Source organism: Eubalaena glacialis, chromosome 9, assembly GCF_028564815.1.
Source record: "Eubalaena glacialis isolate mEubGla1 chromosome 9, mEubGla1.1.hap2.+ XY, whole genome shotgun sequence".
Taxonomy (NCBI): Eukaryota; Metazoa; Chordata; class Mammalia; order Artiodactyla; family Balaenidae; genus Eubalaena; species Eubalaena glacialis.
In genome coordinates this window covers 3,093,466-3,116,444 of record NC_083724.1, presented here as the reverse complement: position 1 = coordinate 3,116,444, position 22,979 = coordinate 3,093,466, and the positions used below count along the sequence as shown (strand labels likewise).

The window sequence follows — 22,979 nt, the reverse complement described above, 5'->3', positions numbered from 1 at the left end:
AATGTGGCAGTGAGAGAGAATTTTTTACTTTAATTAACTTAAGCTCAAGAGGCCACGCGTGACTAGGGGAGACACGGCGGGGTACAGTGATCGCCGCTGTAGTTGTTAATGCCACGGCGCTTGGCTTGTGCTTTCTGGCGGATGCCCCCCTCACAAGGGCCCTGTGAGGTGGCATCGCTGTCCTCATGGAGCGGACGAGGGGACCGAGGCGAGGTTGGGGTGGGAGTGAGTGAAGGAAGCAGGACCTGAACCTGGTCTCTGACCGGAGCCGGTGTCCTCCAGGGCCACCTGCTGCCCCCTGGCAGAGGGGCAGCCTCCTGCACCCCGGCCCGTGCTTGGCAGACCTGCCTGCCCAGCTTGGTGCCCAAGCTGGGGTACCCCTGGCACTGCTAAGGCCACGCTGGCCCCGGGTGGCAGCTCCAGCCTCCTTCCTCCTTCCCCTGCTGGGAAGACCAGGGAGCAGCCCAGGGCCGCAGAGAGGATGGGCTTCTTAAGGACTGGGTGTGGGTTCTCCGGGGGCTGGCACCACATGGGTGCCGGGGTGTTACATAAGGATCTTGACACACTGCAGCACGCTGGGCACCTCGGGCCGGCGTGGGCGGGCAGCTCCCGGCACCGTGGGGCTGGGGATTAGCGTCAGAAGCGTTTCTGGGCACTGGCTGGGACCCCTGCGAGGTAGAAATGGTGGGGCTGTCTCCTGCCAATGGGGAGCTGGCCCTGCAGTGCAAAGCCAGCCCATTTTCAATCAGCCCTATTTGCCGGTTGCCCTCTCTGTGCCAGGCATAGGGGCCCTGTTGGCACGGAGCTCCTGGTTCAGTGGGGGCAAGTATCAATACAACCAGTGTGAGAGGTACCCTGGCCGGAGACGTATCAGGGCTGTGAGCTCAGACCGGGGGCAGTGTGGGGTGGGGGGGTTGGGAACCTGACCCAGACTCAGGGAATCAGGGAGGGCTTCTTGTAGGAGGTGACAGATGCACCAAGACCTGAAGGATAACAAAAGTTTAAACAGGGGCAGGGGCACCCGGTGGAAACATGCAGGGGAGCAAGAGTCAACTAAGTCCTGGAGGGAGGCAAGGGGCACGGCGCCCAGGAAGTGAAGGTTTCCATGGACACCGAGAGGTCTCAGGTAACCCATCCAGCATGAGAGCCAGACTGCCGGGCCGGCAGGGCAGGGGAGGTGAGGAGGGCGGGCCCTGCCCTCGGAGGCCTGTGGCATGAGGGGCGTTAGCTGGTTAGATAACTGCCCCAGGCCTTGGTTCCCCCATCTGAGAAAGGAGAGCTTGTGAGCGCTCATCTCTGAGTCCTGTCTCTGCCCCGGGCTTGGCTGTTCCTGTCACTGTTCCTGATGAAGGTGCCTTTCTTATCTGACTGGATTTTGGGTGCGTCTCCCTCTTGGTGTGTTTTATTAATAGCATGTTTGTTGGCGGTCTGCCCCGTGAGGACAGGGCCTCGTCCTGCTCACTGCTGTGTCCCCAGAGGCTCTCCAGCCCGGGCCTCGCACCCAGGAGGGCTGGGCAGGTGTTTGTTGACCGAATGACCGACCGACCGACCTGGTTCTCGCTCACAGCCGGGCCATTCTCCAGGACGTGCTCGATGCAGACCTGAGCAATGAGACCTTCCCGCTCTTCACTCACAAGCTGGTGAGAGCCGCCGGGCACCTGGTAGGTACCACCCGGCCGCTGTCCCCTGGGCCGTAGGGGGCAGCAGCTGCAAGGGAACAAACCCGGGGCTTGGGAGTCGTGTGCCCTTGGGCACGTCTGTGGACTTCCCTGGACCTTGGTTCCCTACTGTGAAGTGGGGACCACATGTCCTGCCCACGGGCTGTTAGGGCCTCAGACGAGGAATGGGGGTCAAAGTCGGGTATCACCTGTGCCCCACCCAGTGCCTGGCGCACGCTGAGGGGCGCAGTCCCAAGCTTCTGCCAGGGACTTGCCACCTGTGAAGCCGCCCCCAGTGTCCCCTCGTCAGAGGCAAGGGCACACCCTCCCAGATCAGGGCATTTCCCGCGCCTCCTTGGAGATGACAGCGCTGGGGACAGCCAAGCAATTACGCTGCTCCAGAGGTCTGCATGTCCTGAGGAGGCGGCCGGTCCTCTGGAGCGTTCCCCCTTCCCAGCCCCCCGCATTGCGGGAGAGGGGAGGGGCTCTCGGGGTGCACCGCCAGGCCCCGGGGAGCACCCCCTGCCCATCCCCCAGCTGCAGAAGGTCGGGTCCCAGGACCGGAAGCTTCTGAGACTGTGGACAGTATCAGGGCTGCAGCGGACTCAATGTCCTCAGAGACCCTGGGGCCGGGGTCCCAGGTCCAGCTCTGGTCAGGCCCTACTCCTGGGCCGTGGTGTCCTTTCTGGAAAATGAGCATTATGATCTCCACCCTGCCTTCCCGAGGGCAAGGTAAGGAGCAGGTGGTCAAAGTAACCTCGGGCGCTGTCAGCCGAGGGCTCCCAAGGCACCAGGCGCTATTCAAAGCACGTGACTCACGAGTACTGTCCCACTTAATACTCACGACAGCATGGAAGGTTCTAGCATGGGCTTCTCATGCCTCAGCACTATCGATGACATTTTGGAACAGATATTCTGGCGGGGCAGGGGGCGCATCCCGGGCATTGCAATGTGTGGAGCAGTGTCCCTGGCCTTCACCCACTTGACGCCAGGAGCACCCCCAGACGTGACAACCAAAAATGTGTCCAGACGTGACCACGCGTCCCCAGAGGCAGAACTGCCATGGCAGGGGAAGAGGGGGTGGGGCAGGGGAGAGGTGCTGCTCAGCGATTGCCCTGTAGGCAGGTGTGCAGTCACAGCCAGGTGCATTGAACGAGGTCCTACAGCAGCTCCCGATGTAGGAAATGTTACCCCCAGGACGGATGCTTCCCTGAATTGAGCTCAGAGAAGTTGGGTGGACTGCGCAGGGCCCCCCAGCTAATGAAACATAAAAAGCGCATGAATATGTGTCAGTAACACGGAGGTGGCCTTAAGGAGGGGGTGGGTGGACAGACAGCCGGATTTGGGGGCACTTCCCCCTCTTCTCCTTCCTTCATGTTCATCTGGGGGGTTTTGGGGGGAAAGTGCTAAGGGATGTTTGTGATCCTGGCCTGCAGAGGGGCTGGAGGTCGGAGGAATCTGGGTCCCGTTAGCAAGTAAACAATGTTTCAATGACATCAGAAAGGAGGCTGCCAGGAGAAACCAGATAAAAGCAGCTCTGCAGAGCCGAGGAGCGCTGGCCCGGCTCTGGTCTGCCTTCCCTCTCTGGAGGCTGTGCTGGGGGGCAGGAAACTGGGGATGTCTCTGTCTAGCTTGCTTCCTGCCTGCTTGGTACAAAGCTGCCTGCCGGGACCAGAGAGGGCGTGCGTTTTGAGAGAATGGCACAGCTCCACCCCAGGCCACAGTGGCATCTGGCCTGCCCCGACTGCAGCTCTGGTCCTCTCGGCCCCCGTGGGGTCCGTGCAGCACCCAGCGCTGTCTGGGGCGGGGTTCTGACTTGTGAAGTGGGAGGGGGAGCTGGGAGCTTGGCGTTGGCTCAGCCTGTGTGTGGTTTGGGGGTTTGTGTGGGAGAAGACCAGGTGGGAACGCTTCCCCTGCCAGCCAAGGGTCGCTCCAGCGAGGCACCTGGGCCTTAGTCTTGGACAATGGGCTGCAATAGGGGCTGGCCCTTCTCGGCCCTGGCTGCCGCCCCAGGCCTGGCCCACGGCCGTCTGGCTGCACCTTGGCCTCCAGGAGCCGGGCTGGGCCAGGGCTCTGGCCGGTGGAAGCAGAGGCCAGACTCCAGGATGAACTCCTGCGTGGGGTAACAGGCACAGGTCGGGGGCCACGGGGTGGGAGACATGGGGTGCAGGACATACACAGGCTGCTTCTCTCCGCCGCCTCCTCTGGAACTGGCTTACTGGTTTAGTCAAAAGCATCTTATTGCTCGTTTCTCTGTTTCCAACCACAATACACAGTGTGCAGGGCCTGGGTGCTGACCTTACCACTGACATGACCCCTTTGGGCATGACCCTTGACCTCTCCGAGACTTCCCTTTCTCACCTGCCACAGAGTCTGGCTGAAGGGTTGATGGGTTGTTTCACTATAAACAGGGAATATTAGTAAAATTAGAACAAACAAAAACCCCTCTAATTCCACCAGAGAGAAAGCCAAGGTTGACAGTGTATTTCCTTCCATCTTCTTTCCCTAATCTCTGCCTGTAAATTTTAAAGCAGAAGCAAGGTCATCCCATATACATAGCTTGCACATTCGGCTTTATTCTCTTACTAAGTTGTTGTGATAGTTTTCCTGTTCCTTGAAATACTGTCTGAGAACCACTATGAACGTCGTGTCACCCTCTCCGTAAGCAGGACATTTGGTTGGGCTGTTTTTTCTCCTTGGAATGGCCCTGTGATGGGCTTCCCTCGATGGTGGGCCTTTTATGACTCTGATTATTGACCTATGACACGTTCCTCGAACCAGAACCCAGAGACAGAGGCGTCCCAGGGACATGGTCCCAGCCTTCCTGGCCGTTCAGCAGTCATTTGGTATTTTCTGTCTCCTAGGCCTTTGGGGCAGGGTCGGGGAGCAGCACAGAGCTTTCCAAGGCCAGTCGCTACCTGAGGGATTTGGCCCATGGGCTCATATTCGGCCAGTTTGGATGCCCAGCTGAGTTCTAGCATCCCTTCTAAACTGAAGGTTCTATCCCAATGCTGAGCTCCCCAACACGCTCCCTAGAATCCATTCTGGACATGTTGGCTAGAAGCCTGCCAGATCAGGGCTCTGGGATGGAAGACAGGGGCCTGGCCCTCCGCAGGCTCACAGCCTAGCTGAGGCTGGGGGACGGGAAGGACACTGCAGCCCTAGCCCAGCCTGCGTTGGAGCGAGGGCCTGGCTGGTGAGAAAAGCCGCCACTGCTCAGCAGCTGACATGGGAGTGAAGAGGGTCCCAGGAAGACGTTTGCAGGAGGAATCCAGTCCTGCCTTGGCGACCGCGCCTTCTCCCGAGGGCCCCAAAGGCTAGGCTCTGGCTCCTTTGTGTCAATGTTAACGGTTTTTGCTGACCTCACAGTGACCCAAGCCACAAGTTCCCAGACGGTCCAAGCCAGGGGCACAAAGGCCTTCCCATCCACTGGCCAGCGAGAGGGATGGGGAAGTCAGCTGCCAGCAGGACTTGGGCCGTGGGAGCTGGGGCTGGCCACTGCCCTGGCCCCCACCCGAGGTGGCCTCACAGGCAGGCGGGGAGGTGGGAACCGGGTCAGCCCAGGATCCGGGGGTCCGGGAGCACCGTCACCTCAGTGCCCAGCAGAGCTGGGGGCCAGCAGGCCTGGCTTCTGGTCCTGCCCCGGCCTCTGTGGGACCACCTCTCTGGATCTCAGTTTCCCCATCTGTAGCACAAAGTTTAGACAATGACCAAAATCGTTTCTGGCCCGTCCTGTAAGTCTGTCCAGATATCCTGCATGCTCTCTGGATCCAGGGGGAATTTCATATTCTCCTAAATAATATCAGCATGTGTTGACACCAGTTCCATCAATGTTGCGATGCTGGGCCCGGAGCTCGGGGCCAAGCCTTTATGGGAGATAACTGGATGCCAGCCAACCAGATGCAGGAGAGGAATATGTGTGTCTGAGTCATCGGCAAGGCCTCCGGGTCACGAGGGATACGCGGAATGATGAGGGTCAGAGCCCAGAACCACAGATCCTGCCCGAGGGTGGGTGAGCAGGACCCCGCCGCTGCCCACGGCGACCCACGCTCACGGCAAACGCGTGGGTGGGCGACCGTGGCTGAGCAGTGCCACCAGCCGAGCAGCATCCTCAGCGGAGTAGGGCCGTTGTTTTGCAATGATTCTGCGATGCCTGGACCAGCCCCAGGCTTGCAAGATCCTTGCATTCCTAGAGGAAGAACAGGGGGCGGGAGTTGTCCCCTTGGCAGCCAGCTGACCGGATGTCCTCAAGGCCAGCGAGGTTCCCAGTGAAAGCCTGCTCCTGGCCTGCTTCCCAGGGGAGACGCGGCGTCTCCCTGACTCAGCCAAGGATGGGGGCCCCTTCTGGAAAGCAGCAGGTGCTGGGCTAGAAGCTCATCTTTAGGCAAGGTGATAAAGCGATTTTTTTCTGAAAATTAATTGCAGGTCAAAAGGAAATTGAATTTCTTTTCCCGACTGTGTGTGTCCTTGCTGTGGCACCATTCAGATTCAATTAGTCTGGGATGGAACATTCTCCCACCCCCACGCATTGTACAGACAGAGGCGGGATGCCCATACCTTCACGGAGCCTGTGTTTGCCAACTGGGTTTTAGCCGTCGCCTAAAAAGTCGCTTTGGACAACTTGTGCAAATTCACCTCTGTCCTAGAGAGCCGGGGGTGGTGTGTAGCTGAGAGACATGGTGGCCGAGGCCACTATTCAGGGGTGTCCCGTGGGGGGCAGTGACAGCTTCTTGCCATGAAAGTATAAGGACAAGGTGTGGCTGGAATGAGGTTGGGTGGTTTAGAGGGGCTCCCGGGAGTGTGCTTCAGAGATTCTGGAAGCTCCTCCAGGGCAGAACCCCGTCCTTTCTCTGCAAGGATGTTCTGATCGTGCAGCCCCTGCCGTTGTCTGTAGGTGCAGACGGGGTCTTTCTGGGGGTGGTCCGTAGTGTTTACCACCTGCTTGGAATCTGCAGCTCTTTTTTTGATCCTCTGAGACGGCCAAGTTTGTGAAGTGTGGTTTGAGCATCACACCTTTTATTTATTATGAATCTTTGAAAATTGGTTTCCAATCACCATCCCCCCCATCACCATCACCACCACCACCACCATCACCACCACCATCGCCACCACCATCACCACCACCATCATTATCACCATCACCACTACCACCACCATCACCACCGTCACCATCACCACCACCACCATCACCACCACCATCACCGCTATCACCACCACCACCATCACCATCACCACCACCATCACCATCATTATCACCATCACCACCATCACCACCACCACCACCATCGCCACCACCATCACCACCACCATCATTATCACCATCATCACCATCACCACCACCACCACCATCACCACCGTCACCATCACCACCACCATCACCACCATCACCATCACCACCACCATCACCGCTATCACCACCACCACCATCACTGCCATCAACCTTGCTACCACGAACATCAGCCTCACCAACCACTACCATCACCACCATCTTTACTACCACCATTACCTTCACCTCCACCGTCACCAGACCACCTTCACCAGAACTAGCAGCACCACCGTAAACTAGCCCTCTGGACCAGACTCCTAGGAGAGATTGCACACCCCCACTGCAGGACGTTTTTGGAATCAAGGGTGTCTTGGGATGTCCAGAGGATTGGAAAAATGAAGATCCTTTAAACCTACTGTCAACTGGCTTCTTCCCTCTCCTGTGGATTCAGGGCTCCAGGCCCCTGCAGGGGGCTGCACATACTCTGATCCCTGCCTATACCCTGCCTCGGGAGCCCCTGAGATCCTCACTTACTTAAGGGGTGACCGAGTTTGGACGATGTGCCTGGTGAGTCGGGGGTGCTGGTACACACCCAAACTCCCTGGAAACAGGTAAAATCACCACGAGCTAACGTGATTTGAGAGCGTTTGGGCCCGTGTCTGTGGGCACATCTGCTCAAGCCTTCCTGCGGTGTCTGCCCAGAGAGGCTACTCCAGTCTTGTTCTGATGTTGCCCGTGGCCAAACATCCCACAGGAGTGACATGGGCTCTCCTGCCTGGGGCACTCGTGTGACCTTTGATCCAAGCTGGGGTGGGCACCTAGCACTACCCTGATTTCAGTCTTCCCCACGGAGAGCTGGCAGGAAGTTCACTGATGCACCAAACGTGGAACCAAGCCCCCAAATCCATTTGACTGAAACCTGAACATATTCCCTCCCCCCAAAAATATTCCAGTGAGTCAGTCTAGGGCAGGGAGGGAGGATCTTATGGTGTTGACTCCTTGCTCTGACTTACTAGCTGTGAGTCCTCCGAGCGTCTCGGGAAGTGCTCATACCAGCTCGTGAGAGCTGAGGGTTAAATCTGTAGGAAAATTAGCAAGGGGTGGTTAAACCATTGGTGGCTTGAAATCAGCTGTAGTAGGAGTATTTATACCACAGAAAGCGGTAAATGCTACAGAACAACCCCCTGCCCCCCAAGAGTTGATTGTTGAACATTTTCTAGGACATCACTGGGCCTTGGGCAAGTGGCTTGACCTCCCTGAGCCCCAGTTTCCTTATCTGTAAAATGGGCATGCCAGCGGCACCCACCTCTCCGAGTAGCCAGCCTCCTGCCTGGGGCTCTATAGTGACAGTTTTTTGTTTTTTTTTTTTAAGAAGTCAACTGATTTTTATTTATTTATTTATTTATGGCTGTGTTGGGTCTTCGTTTCCGTGCGAGGGCTTTCTCTAGTTGCGGCAAGCGGGGGCCACTCTTCATCGCGGTGCGCGGGCCTCTCACTGTCGCGGCCTCTCCCGTTGCGGAGCACAAGCTCCAGACGCGCAGGCTCAGTAATTGTGGCTCACGGTCCCAGCCGCTCCGCGCCATGTGGGATCCTCCCAGACCAGGGCTCGAATCCGTGTCCCCTGCATTGGCAGGCAGACTCTCAACCACTGCGCCACCAGGGAAGCCCCAGTAGTGACAGTTTTGTTGACTGCTCCCATGGGCCCTATGAGCTCTGTTATCAGCCAGGATTTGCAGAAGCAGCCTCAGAGGGATGTCAGTCGCCAGGGATGCAACGTTTGTGACTCATATTTAAACCTAGTAGGTATGTGGCACCCAAGCCCACGCTCTCAGCCACTGTGGTGCCTGCTCTGGTGGGTGGCTGGCCCTCACCTGCCCTGCGTCAGGTGTGAGTGCCGGGAGGACCAGGCAGCATCCTGAGTACTGTGGAGGGTCCAGAGCCTGGGGCCGTGCCAGGGCCCCATGGGATGTGTGAGCACAGGTGTTTGTGGAATGGGTAGCTAGAAGCTTCATCTTGCTGGGCTTGCCATCTGTGTCTGGGGCAGGTGACCCCGTGTGGGACCACAGACATTACTGACCACGCACTGTGTGCAGAGCCCCGGGTTGAGGCTCAGAGGCATCTCGTGACTCGTGTTCCGGATTCCAACCTTGTCCTTACGGGGCAGATAAGCCTTAAGCCTGCTGCAGCCCAGGCTGATGGGGACACTTCTCGGCCTCAGGATGGGAAAACTCTCCCACACCACGCCCTGCTGACCATCTCAGTTGCCACCCTAGTGGCCTGAATGAAACAGGTGATGGGCAGAGGGGAGAATCCTCTCACCCTTGGGGACCCGTAGCATCCCGCAGAACTTTCTACAGGGCCCCACATGTCCTGGTGGAGGGGTCTGAAACCCAGAACCTTCCAAAAGGAGAGGGTCCTTGAGCCAATTTGGAATGGAGAAGCATTGCATAGAAGTAATGATGTTCACCCAGGTGTTTGGGGCTTGGCGGGTCTGCCTCCCCACCCCAGCAGGATCTCTTCTCACTCAGGGGTCCTCTAGGGTCTCCGTTCCACAGCCCAGGAGTCTGAGCCTCCCAGGGGGCCCAGCTGGCAGGTGGCTCTTGCTGGCTTTAGAAGCAATTTCTTCCTCTGTGGGCCAGCCGGCCAGAAGCACACTGGCCACTGCAAAGATGGGCACTGGCCAAGCCCTGTTGATTCCTGAGTGGTCACCCCAGCTGGGCCAAGCAGAAAAGGGCATTGCTCCCAGCAGGGCCTCACACAAGGTCCTGTTCCAGCGTTTATTTCCAGAGCTAAGTTTGTCTGCCGATAACAGGATGCTTGTGGCCCGGGACGCACATGACCAGACCAGCTCCTTCTCTACCCTTCAGTTCTTTTGCATATGTACCCAGAAGTGGGATTGCTGGACATATGGTAGTTCTATTTTTAATTTTTTGAGGAATCACCATACTGTTTTTCCTAACAGTTACACCATTTTACATTCCCCCCAACTGTGCCCAAGTGTTCCAATTCCTTCACATTCTCGCCAACACTGATTATTTTCTGTGTTTTCTTTTAAATAGGAGCCATGCTAATGGGTTCGAAATCATATTTCATTGTGGTTTTCATTTCTCTAATGTTTAGTGATATTGCCCATCTTTTCATATGCTTGTTGGCCATTTGTATATCATCTTTGGTGAAATGTCTATTCAAGTTCTTAATTCATTTCTTAATCAGGTTGTTTTGTTTTTGTTGAGTTGTAGGAGTTCTTTATATAGTCTGGATATTAACCCTTTATCGGATACATGATTTGTAAATGTTTTCTCCCATTCTGTAGGTTGCCTTCTCACGGTTGGTTGTGTCCTTTGATGCACAGAAATTTTTACATTTGCTGGAGTCCCATTTAATTATTTTTGCTTTTTGTTGCCTGTGCTTTTGGTGTCATATTCGAGAAATCACTGCCAAGTCCAGTGTCACGAATTTTTCCTCTATGTTTTCTTCTAGGGGTTTTTGCAGTCTGAGGTCTCACATTTAGGTCTTTAATCCAGTTTGAGTTATTGTTTATATATGGTGTAAGAAAAAGTTCAGTTTTTCCATCACTATTTGTTGAAGAGACTGTCCTTTCCCCACGGAACAGTCTTGGATCCCTTGTTAAAGGTCACTGGGCATTTACATGAGGGTTTATTTCTGGGCTCTCTTTTCTATTCCGTTGATTTGTTTGTCTGATTTTATGCCGTACCACGCTGTTTTGATGTGGTAGCTTTGTAATAACTTTTGAAATCAGGAAGTGAGTCCTTCAGCCTTGTCCTTTTCCAAGATTGTTTGGCTATTCGAGGTCACCCATATGACTGTTAGGGTGAATTTTTCTATTTCTGCAAAAAAAAATGCCACTGGGATTTTGATAGAGATTGTATTGAATCTGTAGATCGTTTGGGTAGCATTGATATCTTGAGGACACGAGATGTCTTTCCATTTATTTGTGTAATGAAAGAACTTTCATTTCTTCAGGCAATGTTTTATAGTTCTCAGCGTGCAAGTCTTTCACCACCGTGGTTATGTTTCTTCCTCGGGATTTTAGTTTTTTTGATGTGATTATAAACATATTTTTCTAATTCCCTGCTCAGATTGTCCATTGTTAGGGTATAGAAATGCAGCCGGTTTTGCATGTTGATTTTATATCCTGCAACCTTGCTGACTTGGTTTGTTGGTTCTAACAGTATCGGGGAAGTCTTTGGGGTCTGAAAAGGGTTTAAACAGAAACCTGGTTTAAGGCCCTTCCTGATGACCTTCCACAATTCTGTGGCCCCATCCACTGCCCATGGTTCCCAGAGCAGTGTGGGGCTGTTTTGAAGGGGAGTTTGCCTCAGTTTGGGGCTTGCTTTCTAAAGTCCGTCCAAGCCCACGTTGACTGTCAGATCAACAGTCAGCCAGGCACCAGCTTCCCATGAACTTGATGCTCACCCCATTTATCAGATGGGGACCCTGAGGCTGGGAGAGGCCAGCCTGTGGGTCTGGCTGACACTGAGCCCATGTTCCAGACGTCCTCATTTTCGGCCTTTCCCTTCGGTACGTGTCCTCTCTCAGAAGAAATGAGACCTCCCCCAACTCCACTGTTTCAGTGGAGAAAAAAACACGAGATGTCTCAAGAACCAATGATGCTGGCAACTTAGAAAGTCACCTAGGAATCCCCAAACCCTTCCCCTCACTTTGCCAGAAAGCAGAGGTCTGTCCCTCTGCACCTGTTTTCCCCCTTCACTCAGGAAGTATTAATTCAGCCCGTCTGCGTGCTGGGGTATGATGGAGACCAGCCAGCCTCCTGGCCTCGCCGGGCTCCTGGGAGCTGGGGAAGGGGCTGGGGGTAGCTCCATCCCACCCGTGAATTCATTCAAGAGCCTGACTTAACTGGGGGGCTGTATGTCTGATAAGACCGGCGATCCTGGGTCCGTGAATGGGTGAGCTTTAAAAATGATTTTTTTCCTGTTCAAAATGAGATTGGCTTTGAGCCCTGAGCTCCTCCGTGGGCTGTCTAAAATTAGAAGCCCGTTGACAAGGCAGGGGAGCAGGGAAATGTCAACAGTACATTTTCTGTGTCAATTTTGAGTTTTTTGAGAGGCCCGGGCAAATGGCAACTCAGAGCAAATTTGTGCTGTTTCAAAAGCTTCCTGAATCCAGCCCCTCGGCGGCAGTGTGATTGAAGTGTCAGATTTATAAGGCGCTGGTTCCGTGGTCGGCAGAGCGGCCCCCGCTCTCCTGCTGCTCAGGTATTATCCTGGCAGGAGCTGCACTGGCCAGCCCTTTGGGCTCAGAACAGTAATGGGATCAGGTCCTCCGTCTCCGTGAGCTCTGTGACTTGCTGCACCCTCCCTGGCCCTTTTGTGAGCTGGACAGTCCCATGCTTGGGCCTTGCACATGGGGACGCTGAGGGTTCAAGGATTTGCCCGAAGGCCGGAAGCCGCCGCCAGGTGCTGGGTGTGTAAGTGATGTGCCACCAAACCAGCCGTGCAGGAAAAGTCAGGCTACCGGGCCAGGCATCCCCCCATCCTGGTTGTGGCCTCCATGTGGCTGCTGGCCCGGTACACAGTGGTGAGGGACACACGTGCCCAGAGACCAGCTGTCCCCAAGTCAGCGCTGTGTGTGATCGGGCCAGGCAGGGAGCCCCTGTTTCTGCATCATCCCCTGGACATTTTTCACAGCGGTCCCCATCACCGCGTGGGGTGAGAAGCGTCCGATGAAGCAACGTACATGAAGAGCTTTGCCCATGGACACTCCATAAACAGCACTGTCACTTCCGTGGGGTTTGGGGGCCCATGGTCCCTTTCCTGGCCTGTGGGACACAACCCTTGACTTTCACAGTCAAATGTCCGCAGCCGGATGACAAGGCCCTTCCAGCCCCACCAGCCGGCCCTTCTCTCCTGTTCCCGCCCTCCCAAACCTGCTCCAGCTTCCACTTGCCTGGCAGGCCCATCCGAGATAGCAAACTCTGCTCAAGATTCCAGCCTGGTCCGTCCCTCCCAGCAGGGTCCTTCCTCCCCGGCATGTGCCCACCCAGGGCCTGGTAGCCGTAAAGCTGTCTTGGGCTTCTGGCTAAGTCCTTCTAAGACTCGAGGCCTGGGGGGCAGAGCCTGTGTCTGTCTTCAGATCCCAGCACTTGACTGAGGCCCACCAGACAAGGGGGCGATCAGAATACTCGCCCGACGCCCGGCTGTTCCCCTCTCGACGCCTCTGAACCCGCCAAGTGCGTCCACCGCAACTCACGAGCCGTGCGGCTGACACCATTCTTCTTCGTGGACCCACACCAGAGCTTCCTAAGACAGACAAAGCCAGGCCCCTGACCCCACTTATAGACAAGGAAATCGAGGCCAAAGGGAGGCCAAGAGGCTTGCCCAAGTCACTGCAGTGATTGAATGGTGGCCCCCAAAAGAGACGTCCAAGTCCCCACCCTGGACCTGGGAATGGGACCTTGGAAATAGGGTCTCTGCAGTTGTGATTAAGGCAAAGGATCTCAGGATGAGACCATCCTGGCTTAGGGTGGGGCTCATCCCAACGGCAAGTGTCCTGATGGAGACGAGGAGACACAGACACGGAGGAGACTGAGCCAGAGGTCGGGATGACACAGCCAGGAGCGCCTGGGGCCTCCAGGAGCCGGAAGAGGCAGGAGGGACCCTCCCCTGGGGCCTCCAGAGGGAGCGTGGCCCTGCCCACACCTTGCTTTTGGACTTCGGGCCTCCAGAACTGGGAGAGAGCACACTTCTGTGGTTTTAAGCCCCCAGGTTTGTAGTCATTGGTTACAGAGGCCCAAGGGCACTCCTACAGTCACTTAGGAGAAGAGCTGTGGCCTGGGAACCACATGTCCACTTTCTCCCCCCCCAACGATGACACCCCTTCCTTTTAAAGATTTCCAGGGACTTCCCTGGTGGCGCAGTGGTTAAGAATCTGCCTGTCAATGCAGGGGACACGGGTTCAAGCCCTGGTCCGGGCAGATCCCACATGCCACGGAGCAACTAAGCCCATGCGCCACAACTACTGAGCCTGTGCTCTAGAGCCCGCGAGCCACAACTACTGAGCCCGCGTGCCACAACTACTGAAGCCCGCGCGCCTAGAGCCTGTGCTCCGCAACAAGAGAAGCCACTGCAATGAGAAGCCCACGCACCGCAATGAAGAGTAGCCTCCACTCGCCGCAACAAGAGAAAGCCCGTGCGCAGTAACGAAGACCCAACGCAGCCAAAAATCAATCAATCAATCAGTAAACTTATTTAAAAAAAAAAAGATTTCCAGAGTGCTCCTGAGGACTCTCCTCAGGACACCCCATTTCTTGGGGCCAGAGGCCAGTGGCCTGGGCCCAGGGCCGGCTAATAATGGTGACGGTAGGAAGTGTCCACCAGTAAGTGGTGGCTGGACCTTGACCTCAGTTGTCTGACCCTGGCCCACGTCTGAGCTGTGACTTGTCCCCCAGGTCCGGGCCATGAGGCTGTCCTTCGTTGGGGAGCTGGGCTGGGAGCTGCACATCCCGAGGCCGTCCTGCCTGCCCGTGTACCAAGCTGTGATGGCAGCAGGGGCCAAGCACGGCCTCGTCAATGCCGGGTACCGGGCCATCGACTCCCTGAGCATCGAGAAAGGTGTGTGCAGGGTCTGGACACCACGGTGGGCTGCCTGAGCCACGTTCACTGGAGGCAGAGAGGCTGTTACCCCCACCTCTGGCCCCGTGCTCCTTCCAGCCCCACTGTGCTCCCCCTTCCCCCAACCTTTGCCGTCTCCCCAAACCCCCCACAAACCGGGTCCTCCATGCAGGCCCGGGGATGGTGCTGGCATCTCTGACATCAGCACTCTTGGGGGGAGGGGTGCTCTCCCAGGTAAGGGCGGGCGGGGGCCAGAGCTGGATTTGGATGTAGCGCCAAGTTTCCCGGAGAGAGCTGGAGAACATCGGAGCGGGAAGGGGCCCTCAGTGCTGCCCCTTCACAGCCCCCTCCCCAGGGCCCCCAGCCTGACGGCACAGGTGCTGCAGTGCTGAGGGGGGCTCGTCCAGTGGACCTCCTACGATCGAGGATGCCCTCCGCCCCAGGAAGCCCAGGTCACGGAGTTTCTAGGGTGGGCATGTGGGCTGGGGCAGGCGCCCACGTGCGTCTTGCGAAGGGCGTGTGTCTGCCTCTGCTGGCGCTGACCCCGTCGTCTCCCCACCCAGGCTACCGGCACTGGCACGCCGACCTGCGGCCTGACGACAGCCCCCTGGAAGCGGGTTTGGCCTTCACCTGCAAGCTCAAGTCCGCCATCCCCTTCCTGGGGCGCGAGGCCCTGGAGAAGCAGCAGCCCAAGGGCCTCTGCCGGCGCCTGGTGGGCTTCACCGTGGACGAGTGAGTACCCCTGGGGCCAGGGCTGCCAGAAGTGACTGCCGCAGACAAGCAGGCTTCTGGGTTCCTCCTCCCGAGCCGCCTGGTGTGACGCTCCCCACGGGCCAGGCACCCTCTCCCAGAACTCCCACCGCAGCCCCGTTACAGGTGAGGAGGCTGGGTCCATGCCGGGCCTGACTCCGAAGCCAACGCTGCAAACTCAGATCCCGCCAGGGCCGGGCAGGGTGCAAACCAGGCCCAGGACCGGTGCTGGTCAGCAGGGAGTAAAGAGGGCAGCGCTCATCAGACGCAGATTTTATTTTATTTTGGCCACGCCATGCGGCTGGCAGTGCCTTAGTTCCCCAACCAGGGATTGAACCCACGCTCTCAGCAGTGACTATGCAGAGTCCTTACCACTGGACCACTAGGGAATTCCCTCAAACACAGATTTTAAGAGTGAAAGGCCTTGCCAACACAAGCCAGCTCTGTGGGAGGCTCCAGACCGAGGGCCTCGAGCTGGCTGCCCGTCACGGTGCTGCCACGTCCCACTGTGTCCTCATTAGAGCCTCCCCACAGCCCGGGAGGGGGACCGTGGAGGGAAGGGCCAAGCTGGGGCCACCAGCCCCACTTACAGATGGAGACCATGGGGGCCAAGGGGCAGAGTGGCTCTCGCCCGGGCACGTGGCAGAGGTGGAAGGAGAGCCCTGTGGAGGGGCCTGATCCCTTCTCCCCCACCTCCCCCGGGGCGGCTTTTGAGCGTGTCGCCCTTACGTGCTCGGAGCTGAGCCCACATTGTCCCTGGCTCCCGGGTGCTGGCACTGGAAGACATAGATGGTGTGACACGGAGTCTGAGTAGCAACCGTCTCCAGGGCGGCAGGTGTCTCTGGGCTTCGTTGATTTGGAGCTGACAGCCAGCCGTCAAGGGTGCCACTTCTCCCAGATTTGGAACCTTCAAAGCAAGTGTTGAGAGTGCCCAGGGGAGGGGGGCGGAGAGAGAGCGGAGCTGGGGTTGTCATCGTCCTACGGCTTCTCCCTGGGTTCCCATCAGGCCGCCTCTCCGCCTGATTCCTTGTCCATCTCCCGGGGAGCAGCTCAGCTCTGGTTTGGGGTGCAGACAGAGCAGGGGTCCTCCGAGGCCTTCTGCCGCCTGGCCCTCCAGGAAGTGCCCGCAACTTCAGGCAGCACCGGTCACGGCCCGGCTCGCCCCGCTCGGGGGTTCCCTGCCGGGCGGCAGAATCCAGTGCCGTGGCCTGGCCGGTCCCAGGCCTGAGGAGAGACCCGGCCCGGGCGCCGGCTGGGGAGTTACAGAGAACTCCCGCGGCTTTTGCTCTGGGGCCCTGGGCGAGGCAGGTGGCCTCTCTGAGGCCATGGACGTGGCGCCCCAGTAAGACTGGGTGAGACCAAAGGAGACAAGAACGTGCTTACAAAGCCTCCTTCCGTCCCACCCTCATCCGCTGGACCCGTGGGGCCCAGACCTTTTCCTCCTGGTCTCTGAACTGGGCGGCACCCTGTCCAGGCTCTTTTCCTCAGTGTAGGGTTCACTCAGTTCCAGTTACCGTAGCCAGGCCCAGCTGTGCCCCACTCGCCGCCGGGCATGGTCCTCAGCACCCGCCCCGGGGACCCACGGGGCCACGCGGCGCTCGCTGCCTCCCCGGGGCCCTGCACAGTCCTCGCAGGCGCGACGCACAGGAGGGGCACGTCTGCCAAGATCTGCACCAGACGATCCGGTGCTGGCGTTTCTGTGACTGTGGTTTAATCTTCTCTTTGTTTTCTACTTTGAATTTTCAAAACGTTTACAGCAAGCATCGTGCCTTACGTGTGATACAGAAAAGCACTTTTAATAATTGATGCAGCACACTGCAGAAAAAGGAGACCCATCCGAGTAAAACAAGTCGTATGACGGTTTTAAACTGATCAGAAGTCAAATGGAAAAGAAATCTCAAGATGGGCCTCTTCCAAATCTGTGGGGCCTGTCCCTAGAGACACGAAAGTCCGATCCCGGTTCTGGTGTTTTCTGTTCATTCATTTATTTGCTCAGAGCCTGTGCCGTGGCATCCCCGGGGGCCAGGCGCTGGGCACGGGGGCTCATAGCAGACCAGCCCTGCGGCGTGGAGCCCGTGGTCTGGTGGGCGCGGCCTCTCTCTCCTCGACCAGGCAAAGCACAGGAGTTTCCCCTCCGGGGACTCTGGGGTCCCAGCCGTCTATTGCTTCTTCCAGGAAAGTGCCCATGTTCGGCCTGGAGGCCATCTGGAGAAACGGCCAGGTGGTGGGCCACGTCCGGAGGGCCGACTTTGGGTTCACCATCGACAAGACCCTGGCCTACGGCTACATCCGGGACCCCAGCGGCGGGCCGGTGAGTCCCACTCCCCAGCACTGCCACCGGGAGCCCCGGGTCCTCTCAGGCTCCGCACCGGCACCCCTGCCCCCCACCCCGAGTGTGCTGGGCGTGCGGGGACCAGAGCACAGTGAGGGGACTGACTGATGGGGCTGTGTCCCTGGGTAGAGTTGGAGCTCTTTCCATATTTTCTCTCCGAAAGAATCTGATTTTGGAAGCTCCAAGCTTCTCCTGGTCAAGAAGAGGCTCTGGGCTGGGCTAACCCCCTCTGCTCCCTGGAGCTGGAGACCCCGTGTGCGTGCAAACGGTTGTGTGCACACACATCCGTGTACACACGCGTATACCCGCATGTGCGCACACGTACTGGCACACGTGCACACAGACACACACGCGCGCAGGCACATTTGGGAAACTTGGCAATGAGACAGAAGGGGCAGCTTGTTCTGGGTGGAGAAAATCTAAACATTTTGCCCAAACAATCATTTGTAAACCCAAATAATCCCCCACCGAGCACGGATGCCGCCGTCCATACTGGCAGGGGAGTGAGGGCAGAGCGAGGGCCCTTAGAGGGCCTCCAGGTGTCTGAGCCCTGGGAGGGGTGTGAAGCTCATGCCGGGCTGGCTGGATGGTGTGACGCGAGTGGTGGGGGGAGCTCATTGTCATCGGTGGCACCTTTATGGCTTCACCTGCTTGCTTCCCTGGAGTCGTGCACCAGCCTCCTGACGGTGGAGAAAGAGGCCCCGAGAGGCTCTGACGTCGGGGCAGGGATGCCCATCCAGCTGGGCCTTGCGGCCTCCCCTGCCCCAACAGTCTCTGGGATGCAGCCCCCCACCTACCCCCACTGAGGCTCCAGGTTGGGGGAGGCACTTGGAAGCAGCAGCATGGAGGGGGCAGGAGGAGTGAGTCAGACCAGCCCTGGCAGAGGTGCAGGGGTGGGCCAGGCCTGATGGCAGACCCAAGGGGGAAGGAGCCAGGCTGCGGTGCTGTCTGAGGAGGCTGCATCCGCAGTGGGCTGGGAGGCTCAGGACACAGGCTCGGCCTCAGTAGCTTTGGCGCTCTGCCCTGGACTGGCCTGGCGACCTCGGACAAGGGCGTCTCTCTGAGCCTCGGTTTCCTCATCTGTAAAATGGGGACAGATTATTCCCACCTGCCTCACAGGGCTGTCTATAGATCTCTGCTCTGAGTGGAGCCTTAATAAGCACAGTTTTGATGAAGGGGTTGCCATGGCTGGTGATGACGATTTGCGGTGACAAAGGACTCTCTGACACCCCAGATATGGAGCCCTGGGTCCCAGCTGAAGCTCTGTGTCCATTTGCCCCATGCAAGGGTAGGGGTGGGTGCAGGTCTAGTCACCTCTTCTTTCAGAGAACAATAATTCTTGCTTTTTCTGTTTGGTCAGGTTGGGTTTCTAATTAATGTGACCGAGGAAGGAACACTTATACACTACCCAGACAGGTGGCCCAGGGTACCCGGGTTTGACCAGTGCAGGGCCAGGGCCGGCTCAGGCTGGCTTGTAAGAGCCGACTGTGTCCACCTCTTCCCAACCCCGCCATCAGGGATGTCCAGTGTGTTTATACCATGGAAATGGGCAAATGCCACAATCAGGCCTCCCCCATCCCCCAACCCCTTCCCCTCCCTTGAGAGCTGGTTGTTAAACATTTACCAGCACAGCAGCGGGATAACCAAGACTCCTTCGTAAAATAGGAAAACTGCCCTTGAAAGGAAAGGCTCTGGATGTGGGGGCAGAATTGGTGGCCTCCGGGGTGTTTATTAGTAAGGACTACGCCCTAGCTCTGGGCAAGCCAGTCCTTCAGACGTCTGAAGGCACCAGTGGTCTCTGCCACCTGCCTCTGGGCCCAGTGGGGGCAGCATGGAGCTTTGAGCCCGGCCAGTGCCCACCACGGCTCAGAAGCCTGGTCTAGAAGCCGCTTCGTTCCAACACTGCGGTCACATAAAAAGCCTCGTCTGTTTGGGGTATTTTTTCCGTCCAACCCTGAGCTGCCGAGAGAGGTCATTGAACAACCCGAGCAGAACCCCTCCGTGAGGCCCGGCCCTGGGTGTATTCTCTGCACCAGGAGAACGGGATCCCGCGCTGGGCCAGCCCACTCCGCCTCTGCCCGCCACTGCCCTGCGTGTCCAGGCCGTGCTGCGGTTCCCAGGGACCTGCAGTTCCAGGGTGGAGGGGTGCTGCCCCGCGGGAGAAATCTCACTGACTGCCAGACCTCGGCTCTGCTGGACCCCAGGTGCTCAAGTCGAACTCGGGGGCACAGGGACCTGGAATCTACCTGCTCAGGGCAGCTCCTCGGCTCAGGGAAGACCCTCAGCACAGCGATGGGTTTGCCCGCAGGAGGGGCGTGAGGCCGAGACGGCTAGCCCCGTCCCAAGAGGCAGGTAGCGTGAGCCCAGCACCCACTGGGTAACGAGTGACCAAGGCCCCTCCTCTTCTGCTACTAGGTCTCACTGGACTTCGTGAAGAGTGGAGAGTACGCCCTGGAGAGGATGGGGGTTACCTACCCGGCCCAGGCTTACCTCAAGTCTCCCTTCGATCCCGACAACAAGAGGATGAAGGGGATCTACTGAGGGGCCAGGGGCAGGGCCTCAGCCGATCCGGAGGCCAGCGACCTGCCGTCCCGTCCCACACCGTCCACTCCCAGGGGCCCCTGCCACCCTGGGTCCCAGGACGCTGACCCTGGCCAGAACTTGGGCTCCCCCTGCCCTCAGTCGAGGCCTGCGAACCATCCCCCCCAAACAGATGCAAACTGAGAGGGTGGAAAGAGGACCCAGAAGGCCTGTTCTGTGGTCACTGACCAAAGGGTGGTCTCGAGTCCACCCACACCCTAAAAAAGCCACCCGTAACCCCTTAGGCTCAGGGACCATGCCTGTAGCCCTTGAGAGCTTCTGAGAAGGCACTTAGGCAACACTCGATAAGGCCCGTGTCAAAGCAGGGAGGCAGAGAGCTTTACCCTGGGTTCCTATTCCTGACTGGCAGGCTGCCCAGAGCAGCCTTGGAGAGTTGTAAGGTGTGTCTGGAACTGGGGACAGTGTGGGGATTGATTAGTACTGTCTGCCTCAGGCGCAGTAGGGAAGGCAGAGAGCGTGCGTGCCAGACTGGCACGGTCCCTGAGGTCAAGGTTAGCAGAATGGTCTGTTTCCCAGGTCCCAGGAAGGGTGGGGGGTGGATCCAGAAAACAAGCTCTTCCTGCCTTGACCTCTCAGTTCTTCCCACGGGAAAACCTCCTGAGAGTTCCCAGCCCTGAAATCGGTGCCAGAAGCAGGGGTGGGAGGATATCAGATCAGCACGTCCCTCACCTGTGCAGAAGCTCCCTCTCCTGGCTTGGTTTCCCCGAGAGCCCCTCGCTCTCTAGGTCTGGAGAGGAAGGCATGCTGCTGGGTGAGAACCTGGCAGAATCCTCCTGCCTGGGTGGCCTCTGTCCTTACTCTTTGATTAGGACTGAGCTCTGGTCCTGGTCTCCCACTCTTCCGGCCCCCTGGGGATGGGCCTCGCGCAGGCCCTTGAAAGGGGGTGAGTCCCCCGCTCCCTTCGTGGGGCTTCCAGAACTGTCCTCCGTGCATTAGCAGGAGCCCTGCCTCCCTGCCGGGGTGCGGGCCAGCCCAGGGCCCGGGCAGCTCCCACAAAGCTGCACCATGCGGCTGTGCCCCAGCGAGCCCGGCCCCGTGGGGAGCAGGGGTGGCAGACGCTCAGGGGACACGGAGGACAAGGCTGCCGCAGACACAGGCAGGAAGCCACGCGGTGACTGAGGTGCAGGCAGTCCCTGCAGGGCCCAGGCTGCTCTCAGAGGCGCACACACCACACAGCCCCACTGCGGACGGGGCCGGAACAGGTCAGGCTAATAAAGTCAAGGCCATGGGAAGACGTTTGAGTTTCGGATGACCTTTGTAGAGATAATTTGGCCCCCTCGCCAGACCGCAAGCTGGGGGGCGGGGACCTCTGTCTTTCCCAAGCCTCTGGCAAAGGAACGCCTGCAGCCACCCCCTGCTCACAGACGGGCCTGGGGAACCCTGAGTGGACCCCGTAGGGCCAGAGGAGGAGAGGAGGGTAGCTGGCTTCCCAGATGGCCTGGGCTGCTTCCCCGGGCCCTGTGGTTTGGCCATGGACCTCTGGATGGGGCGTGTGCACGTGTTCATTCCACAGCCGTCCCTGGGGGGAGGCTTGGGACGAGGGAGGTCAGGCCCAGGTTCCAGCCCGACTCCTTCCTCAGGGGCTGAACCCAGAAACACAAACGTTCACTCTCGCCCTCCCTGTTTGTGTTTGTTCCTCTGCTGGGGAGAAATAGCTCTGGGCCCTCTGGAAAGGGGACTGGGTCACCGACATGAGAGAGGCTGTCATGGGCCGCCCCCCAGCTCACCTGCTTGATCCCGCAGCTCGGGAAGGTCTAGGCCACGGCCTGGCCCTCAGCAGGCTGCCTGGTCGCTTAGGGCTAGAACACATCACCCTCCCCTCCGAGCCAGTGACCTCAGCCCGTCCTTCCTAATCCCATTCCGGACACACCCTGTTGCATCTATTTTGGAAGGCTTTTCTGGACGGAATGAGCACTGTGGTCCTCACCGTGGCTCTGAGTACTGAGCTTGGCTGCATATCAAGACACAGGAGAAGGGTGCCCCCCACCAGCCCCCGTGCCCTCAGACTCAACCTGCGTGCGGCTCCAGCCGTCCCGGGAGCTCCGAGCCTCCTGCAGGGGCCCAGGACGGTGAAGGCCCCGACTCTCTCACTAGCTCCTGTCTGTCAGCCTGGCAGGTGGTTAGGGACCACAGGGGGCCCAGACCCCTGCCCCCAGCAAGGGCATTTGCATCAGAGCTGCTGGCACCCCACCTCTGGTCTCTGTGTGGCTGGCGGGAACGAGTTGCCCCTCTCCTCAGTGAGGACCAAGGGCCCTGGCAGTGGAATCCCCAGGCAACTTGCAGCCCGCTCGATGCCCAGGCACCTTATATACACGGAGCTGGCATGGGGCCCACCTCCCTCCAGAATAGCTGGTAAGAGGGGCAGCAAAAGCATTCGGCAAAGGAGAGGAGCTGGGGATAGATTTGAGTGATTGTGGACGACAAGCCCGTCACGTGCTGAGGTCCTGGGGTGAGCCTGGCCTGCCACGTGGCCTGGGGAGTGTTTACCCATCTGGGCTTCAGCCACCCCACCTGCAAGGGGGCAGTGGGGACACAGCCCCTGGGCTCCCTCGCTCTGCCTCCACTTGAGGACACCCTAGTGGAGCTTCTGCCTGCCGGGGACCCTCCCTGCCCGACAAAAGCACCATCTGGCCTGGATGGGCCGAGCGCCCAGCTCATCCCCACCCCGTGGGACAAAGCGCTTCCCTTGGGCGGCCAGAACGACCTGCCCAGGTCACTGCTGGAGAGGAAGGCACTGAGCCATCTGGCTCAGGGTCACGCAGAGTGAACTTGAAGAGGGT

At 58.3% G+C, this 22,979-nt stretch overlaps 1 protein-coding gene across 5 annotated transcripts in view; it reads left to right on the top strand.

The window, feature by feature from the left end:
* The window catches only part of SARDH (sarcosine dehydrogenase), a 64,030-nt gene extending 42,597 nt beyond the window's left edge, over positions 1–21,433 (top strand). For all 5 annotated transcript variants that reach the window (XM_061199627.1, XM_061199625.1, XM_061199628.1 and 2 more), the window contains 5 exons: positions 1,568–1,661; positions 14,354–14,516; positions 15,080–15,248; positions 17,442–17,577; positions 20,014–21,433. In XM_061199627.1, the coding sequence (XP_061055610.1) occupies positions 1,568–1,661; positions 14,354–14,516; positions 15,080–15,248; positions 17,442–17,577; positions 20,014–20,139 (688 nt within the window). In that variant the 3' untranslated portion in view covers positions 20,140–21,433. The remainder of the gene's footprint in view (positions 1–1,567; positions 1,662–14,353; positions 14,517–15,079; positions 15,249–17,441; positions 17,578–20,013) is intronic.
* Positions 21,434–22,979: the final 1,546 nt, after the last annotated feature.